The 7,568-nt window shown below is 56.7% G+C and overlaps 1 protein-coding gene across 2 annotated transcripts in view; it reads right to left on the bottom strand.

Annotated features, from left to right (window-relative positions):
• Window positions 1–122: 122 nt before the first annotated feature.
• CERS2 (ceramide synthase 2) overlaps window positions 123–7,568 on the bottom strand; it is an 8,731-nt gene continuing 1,285 nt past the window's right edge. For both annotated transcript variants that reach the window (XM_023724534.1, XM_004389566.2), the window contains exons 2-11: window positions 3,762–3,935; window positions 3,232–3,349; window positions 2,919–3,037; window positions 2,641–2,698; window positions 2,484–2,534; window positions 2,164–2,256; window positions 1,852–1,980; window positions 1,550–1,656; window positions 1,287–1,440; window positions 123–1,093 (exon numbers count right to left, since the gene is read on the bottom strand). In XM_023724534.1, coding sequence (XP_023580302.1) covers window positions 953–1,093; window positions 1,287–1,440; window positions 1,550–1,656; window positions 1,852–1,980; window positions 2,164–2,256; window positions 2,484–2,534; window positions 2,641–2,698; window positions 2,919–3,037; window positions 3,232–3,349; window positions 3,762–3,934 — 1,143 coding nt within the window. In that variant the 5' untranslated portion in view covers window position 3,935 and the 3' untranslated portion in view covers window positions 123–952. The remainder of the gene's footprint in view (window positions 1,094–1,286; window positions 1,441–1,549; window positions 1,657–1,851; window positions 1,981–2,163; window positions 2,257–2,483; window positions 2,535–2,640; window positions 2,699–2,918; window positions 3,038–3,231; window positions 3,350–3,761; window positions 3,936–7,568) is intronic.

Below are 7,568 nucleotides of genomic sequence, written 5' to 3'. Positions count from 1 at the left end.
CTTGACTTTTTGTCATGTGAAATTAAAAAAAGGACGTGTTCGCGTCACTGTGAGGAAGTCACCAAGACCATCTTAGTTTATTTAGTTCATCCCCTTCTCAGTTCCTAAGTCTCGGACACTTGTTACCATGTTTTAATCTTTAATATATTTTAATTAAAAAAAACCATTAACAGTACATTTTGGTCTGAAATGGTCCCTCTGCTGAAATGCCAGGTACTAGCCGTAATTCTGGCTTTAAAACCAAAACTCCGAATGTTTAATAAATAAAAATTAAAACTAGTTGCCATTCTACCCCAAACCCAGCTAGCCTAGCCGAAGAGAAGAAGAAGAAGGTGCCAGAGAAAGGCAGCTGGATCTTGAACCTGTGGCTACAGGGGTAGCTGGCGAAGAAGTAACATGAAGGAAGACCGTTGGCACAGTCCCCGCTTTTGGCAGAGGTAGGGTAAGGGTCACGTGCACCCTCCTACACTCAGTCTGTTTGTCTTAGAAGGGAGAGGTTAGAGGCAGCTCAGCTTTGGTTTCTGGCCCAAGTAGGGGGCTTAGAGGTGGTCCAACCTTGGCAGAATGAGGCCCACAGACAGCACAGTAAGGCACAACCCTGGCTCTGGAGGTCAGAGAGACGGAGCAAACACGAGGGCCCAATCTGAAGTCTAAGGAATGTGGATTGTAAACCCCACCCACAGAGCTGAGGAAGGGTCTCAAAAACAATGGAAAGGACAACTTGGAGGACAGAGAAGACAACCTGCCATCCCCTCGAACGGGCTATAACCGACCTCCCCTCTATGTGAGGACAGGGTTAGTCAGAATTTGGTTTAAAGGCGACCGGGTGACGAAGCAGCACAGAGAACTCTCCTCTCTCTCCTTTCTCCCCAGAGCCTGAAGTGACCCTGTGGGGAGAGCGGGGCAGTCTTTGGCTGTGTGCATCCATCTGGGGGGCAGCGGGGACCAGGGTTCAGTCATTCTTATGATGGTTGTTGTTGAGAATGGGATGGCCGTTGGCCAGGGGCCGGCTCTTTGCTCCTCCCCCAGCTGCAGCCTCCTCGCCCTCGGAGCTTTCCGTTTCTTCGCGGTCACTGCGTTCATCTTCTACCAGCTGTGGGAAAGGATAAGGAAGGTTACGTGATGTCTTCAAGCCTCTGAGAATGCCCTCTGTCTGTAGGCCTGTTCCTGCTATCCCGAGGGCCCCACTGTAGTTTTACAGAGGACTGCTGGTAGCATGGGAGGGAGCTTGGACGGTTTCTAGGATTGAGGGTAGGAGGGCCTACAAGACGGGACGGAGCCTTCACCTTTCCAGTTATGAACTTGTAGGCCATGCGCAGAATGAGGTAGGCCCAGAAGACATGCAGCAGCTGCAGCACTCCCATCATGGAGTTGAAGAAGTAATAGCCAAAGAAGGCAGGATAGAGCTCCAGGGGGTACACCACTGTGCAGTGCAGGATCCTGGCGGAGCAGGGAGGAGACGGGAGTGTAAACATGGGTGAGGGGGTTAAGATGAAGGGGAGGTCCACGAGGAAGGGGTTTCTCGAGGAGAGGAGCGTGGGCTGCTCACCAGAAGGGCAGGATGACGAGCCGAGTGATGATGAAGACAATGGCGAAGGCGATGAAGATGTTGTTGCAGGTGTTCTTCCATCCCGCGTAGTTGAACATCTTGGCTGACTGCATAAATAGCCCGTTTACATCCCGGGCTCCCGCCGCCCCCTCGTCCACTCATACCGTTCGTCACCAGGGTCGGCTCTGGGCCCCCACTCTCCTGGTCCCAGGAACACCCCCTCCCCCCGTGCACCAACAACAAAGGACAGAGGGGACGGGGCCCTGCGTCGGGGTCTCCGAGGAGTGTCCTGGAAGCCTGACCTCAAGCAGGTAGTCAGAAGAGTCGTGGAGGGCCATGATGAGAGTCCCTGCCCGGACGTAATTGGCGAACCAGGAGAAGCTGAGGAGGAGGATGGTGGCCACATGGTGGATGATCTGCTCCTTGAAATCCTGCAGAGAGGGTGCAGGCTCCAGGGGACTTCTGCTTCCTGTCCCACTATTCCTCCTCCCGACCCCTTCAACTCCCCATATCCCAGTGGCCCCATCCACAGCACCCAGAAATCAAAGAGGAGGCTGTCCATCCCAGGGTCTCACTTTGGCCCCTCAGCTTAATGGCGCGCATCCTCAACCCACCTTGCGTTTGACATCGGAGGCGACGCTGAATAGCAGGGAGCAGTAAAAGGAGAGCTCGATCATGTAGTACCAGTACTGGGAGGGGATGATGCTCTGGGGAAGATGGGGGAGCACTGAGGGCCCAACGCGACTGGATCAGAGGCTTTCACCCCTCCAAACCCAGCCCTGGAGCCATTGAGATGATGCTTAGCTCCATGACGTCAGTCCCTTCTGCCAGTGTTCAGAGACCATCTCTTTATGGGGGGTGTTGGGGGGGGTCCTATCCTAAATTGACTCCCTCAATCTCATCCCCATATAAGGAAGCATGATCCCTCTCTTACCTGTATTGGGTACCCCTCCCAGACTTTCCTCAAGTCATAGAACCAGGGTTTCTGCAGAGAGATGGTGAGCAGTTAAAAGAGGCAGGGCCCAGATTCTATGGCCTCACCCCCACCCTGCCAGAGAACCAGCTCTCCAGCTCCCAGCAGCCTCACTTACATCCACAATGACAGCCATACCAGCGATGAAAGCAATCAGGTAAAACGTGAATCTCCAGCTGAAAGAGGAAGCAGACATGGCTAGGAGATGGGGTGGGACATGGCCCGGCCCTCCACCAACCCCCAAGTGCCCCCAGATCTCCTCCCTCAGGAACATGACTAGTAACTAAATTCACCTCCTGGCCTCCGCATCTCCAGACAGCCATGACCCGCCCCTCTCAGCGAGAGACATCAGACCTTCCTCTGCCACCCAGTTTCTCTTGGCCCAACGTCCCCTACCTGGCTTCTCGGAACTTCTTGAGGAGACTGGGCCGGTCCTGGTTGCGGCGTCGACGGAACCAACGTTCCACCTGGCGGCCAGAGAGCCCACAACTCCGTGACAACAGCTCGATCTCAGCCTGGGTGTGATGAAGAAGCCAGCTGCTTTCAGCTTCAGCACTCAGCACTCCCTCCCACGCCCTCCCAGTAATGACCTAAGCCAGCCCCACTGCCTTCCCATCTCTTCACCCACCAGAGCTGTGGTCCCAGCTTATCCATTCCTTTCCCTTCCTCCCACAACTCAGGATCTCCCAGGGAGGTCTACAGCTCAGACCTGCTTGGGCTGCTTGCCGCTCTTCAGGTAGAAATGCTCCAAGGTGGGGTTGGGGGGCGCCCGCAACCGAGTCTTCTCCTTTACGTTCAGGAGGGCAGCCAGCGGTGTAGCCACGTAACTGAGGAAGGGATATGAGTGAGGAAACACCTCAGTCTCCTGGTAGACCTAGGCCAGGAGGGGAAAAGGACTGCAAGCTCGAGCAACTGCCTGCTGGGCCTCAGTTTCCCCGATTTTCTGGCAACCCCCCAACCACAGCCTTCTTGGGCTGCTACCCATAGCTGACAAAGCTGCCTGTGTTCACTGCTGGCTAGGCGGGGTGGAGGGTCGGGGGCTGAGAACAAATACCCATTGAAGGGCCCGGAGGTGCTGAAAACAATGGCGCCTTCAGTGGGGGGCACACAGTAGGCAGGGACCTGGGTAGCCAGAGCACCAGGGACCCGGACCAATTAGCGAGTAGCAGACAAACTTGCAGGCCAAGACACTGGGTGGCTAGCAGCCCGGGAAAGCACAGGGTCGGCTGGTGCGCTCACAGCTCAAAGAAATATCGGATGATGAGGAAGAGCAAGGCCAGCGGAAGTGTGATGTAGAGGTCTGAGGCCTTGGCGTAGACACGTCCATCTCGATCCTCTAGGTCAGCCCAGGTTAGGTTCACAGGCAGCCACAGCCGTTCCCACCAGAAGCAGTCATACAAGGTCTGCAGCATCCTGAGTAGGGGAGGGGACAGGAGAGGGCATCAAGAGGAGGCAGCCGTGTGTCAGGAGACAGAGTTGTCCCGGTGGAGCAGGGAGCAGCAGGCAGTCGCCGAGGCCAGGTTCTGGTCCGTTTCTTCATCTGTCGTACGGCGGCTTTCCAGTTCCAGGACGCTGCAAGGAATGCCAGCAGGACCCTTCAGCCTCGCTACCCCTTGCTCCAGGACAGAGGCGGTATCCAGGCTGGCCTTGAAGGAAGGTGTTCCCTCCCAGCCCAGAGGAAAGAGTGGGGAGACTGTTCTCCACTGTGAGCTGGAGACCAGTGGGTGCCGCCCGACAGGCAGAGGGCTGAACCCTGGGATCACAGCTGGGCTGCTTCTCCAGCCGCCCCGCCCCGCCCCACCAGAGATGCGCTTGCGAAATCCCTCTCAGCTGGCCTGTCACGTCACGGGTCAGTATTCCAGCTCAAGGACTTTACCCTCCTGTCCTCCTCGGCTTCTCGCCTTGGTCACTGCTCTCTTGGGATGAGATCAGGTCATCCCTGACACCACTTCAGCTCCACCTTCTCTCCGCTTCCTCCCCCAGTAATGCACGCATTCTGGGTCGGTGGGGCACTCCACCCACCCCGGGGCACTGCCCCTTCCCCCTACAATTTAGCCAGAACAAATATTTAGAGAAAGAGATGGAGGCCTTTTCAAGTGAACAAAATTAAATATAATTATCCACATAAAATTTATGCCACACACCCATCCACACACACTCTTTCTTCCTACAAAAAAGTTGAAAACTGAGTAGAGAAGGGACAAGGCAGAACGCCCAGATGTGTTAGCACACTCCCTCTCTTCCTTCCAATTCTTCTGCTCAGCCTCATGGAAGGTGGGGAAATACACCCGACCCAGTCACCTGACTGCTACGTCTCTGGAAACCTAATTTTTTTCTCCAGGGAGGTACAAAGTCAAGATGACACACAAGCCTACCCATGGGTCCCTATCCCCATCCTGGCCAGCGGAAACTGGCGAGGGAACGTTCTCACTCTGAGGGTTAAGGATTCAGAGCGCTGGCAGGGGCCACGGAGGGGATGGATGGAGTCCCTTGTCCTGACTCCTGGGGCCCTGGGCCATCTTTTGTGTGTCTTACCCCTGCAAAGGTGAGAAGCTGGGGAGGAAAACGGAGGTGTCAGAGAGTGGTGAAGGGCAAGGGCCTGGGCAGTGCCACTGTCTCAGTCCCTGAACCAGACAGCACCTCCCCCTCCTGCTCCAGGCAGGGAGAGAGGACGGTGTGTGAGTGAGTGCATGTAGGGAGTTTGGACATGCAGATTAACGGGGGCTCTCGAGCACCTGGCTTGAGGCTTTCTGGAACCACAACCATCCCTTTCTGCCCTGGGCTTCCATTAGCACAGGACCACTCTCCCCATCTCCCCCAGACAGGCTGGCAAAAGGCACCAGATTCAGCAGGGTCAGGACGCCTGACTCAAGATGGGGGAAGGAAAGACAACTGGGGCTCCCCGCTGGCCCAGCTGCCACATCCCCACAGAGCCAAGGAGCCTCCTCCCATGGCGGCCCTGGAGGCTTCTAGGCACCAGCACACCGAGCCAAGCACGGGACCCCCCTAACAAGGCCGGAGCAAGAAGAGGCAATGTGCACACCATGTAGGGTGAAGACCCTGCTTTCCCAGGCCCCTGTGGCCCTCGGCACAGTTATTTGATTTTCTCAAAGAGAAAGTCACGCCTACACACTTTCCCACTCACAGAATTTCCCCTCCACACATGAAAAGACACAGCGTTTGTGTGTGTGTTTTCTCTGTCTCAGACACACACACACAGACACGCACACACACACACACACACACACACACACCTGCCTCCAAGACAGACACACAACTTTCTGAGACACACGGGGCCAGCAGAGCAGGGGTTTCATGGGCACTGGGTTACTGGGAATTTGAGTGGGGCTCCACCCAGCCTCCACCCTTTACCCTAACTCTGACTGAGCCCCCAGACCCTCACATGTGGATGAAAAGGGGGAAAGGGTCTCCACAGAGGCTTACGGACCCAGAAGGCTGGGAGAGCAGAAGTTTGAGCCTGTGGGCTCAGTGTGATACACAGTTCCACTAGCTCTCAGAGCTTCAAGGAAGAACTGAGGAAGACAGAAACGGGACAGCAAGGGAGGACAGAGTGACAAGGAGGGTCCCGTGGGCTCCTGGCCTCCACTAAAGCCACAGGACTACAGACAAGAACGAGATCCTGAAAAATCTTCCTTGTTGAAAACTTTCTTTTCACACGGCAACAGCGGCAGGTCAGGAACCAGAAGGCTGTGATCAATGGGTAAAGCCAAGAAGAGGTGTGTCATTGCTCGGGGCTGCAGTATAGGCCCAGAAATTTAGGCCGGATTGTGGGAAAGTTGGGGGCAGGAGGCAGCAAGAAGAGAAGTCCTCAGGCCTAATGTGGCCTGCAGCTTGTTTGGGCTGGCTCACCAGGGGTCTCGACACCCAAACGCAGCACACACCCCTCTCCCACCACCAGGAAACCAAAGCCCCCCCTGGGCAGGGAGACATCAGGAGGTTGAAGAGGCAGCTAGGGGACTGTGCTGAAGGGTACAGTAAAGGATCTGGCTGAACAGTGGACAGGAGAAGGAGGAACCCCTTCTTCCCAGGAGGAAAGCTGGCCAGAGGCCTCTGTTAGGGGATGGGGTGTGGGGCATGAGGAAAGACAAGGAACTCTCTCTCTTTGTAGAACAGTTTGTGCAGGTCACCGCATGGCAAGGGCCAGGCCCTGAGGGACAGGGCTGCTGACAACCTTATCCTTCTGGGCCCCAACACACAAGTGCAGTCTGTCAGCCACTCACATCCAGGCCCAGCCCCCAAACTCTGGTATGGGACACCCCCCAACCCAAACCCTAACACAGATATGGGGGGGGTGACTGCCTTCTGAAGGCCTTCCCCGATCTCTCCGAGAAGAGGGGCTCACTCTAAACTTAAGGATCCTCAGAATTTCCTGTGCTCAACCCCTTGCCTGACAATTTCAGGCTCCTGAGATCGGGTTTTGACGCTAGGAGCCTGGCTTGGGGGGAGAGAGAAACCCCACAAACCCAGGCCAAAGATTAGTGTCGCACACCTGCAATTAACCCACTTGCCAGAGAACCTCCGGGCCAGCAATTAGCATGCTCGGCCCAGAAAACCAGTTTCACCGGTAGATCCCCCCACTCCACCCCCATCACACACACCCCATAACGGTATAGGAGCCCTAGCCCTGGGGGGCCGGAGCGGACACCCAGAGCCACTCCTTCCTGTTTCCCGTTAAGCACATGGACGCTCTGTCCTCCCTCCCGGGTAGGCACAGCGGGCCGGGAAGCAGCAGCAGCAGCAAGTCCCCACTCTCCCCTCCCACTCTAGCCACGGGACCTGTCCACGGCAGAGGCGGCGCCGCGGGCGCACTGCCAGGCCGGGGGCACTCGCGCAAATGTCCCCAAGCTTTTCACTCCCCAACAAAGGAGCGCCAGTGGCTCGAGCCCTCCGCGAGCGACCCTGCGCCCCCGCCTCCCAGCCCCTACCTGTTGCCCAGGAAGGCTGCTCGGGGCCCCGGGCGGCGCGCCGGGGAACGCCGAGGCTCCAGGCCAGCCTGCCCCTCGGGCGGCGCTGGGGGCCAGGCCG

Source organism: Trichechus manatus, unplaced genomic scaffold, assembly GCF_000243295.1.
Source record: "Trichechus manatus latirostris isolate Lorelei unplaced genomic scaffold, TriManLat1.0 scaffold00250, whole genome shotgun sequence".
NCBI lineage: Eukaryota > Metazoa > Chordata > Mammalia > Sirenia > Trichechidae > Trichechus > Trichechus manatus.
Note: the sequence above shows the minus strand (reverse complement) of the source record. Positions and strands in the feature narration are given on the sequence as shown.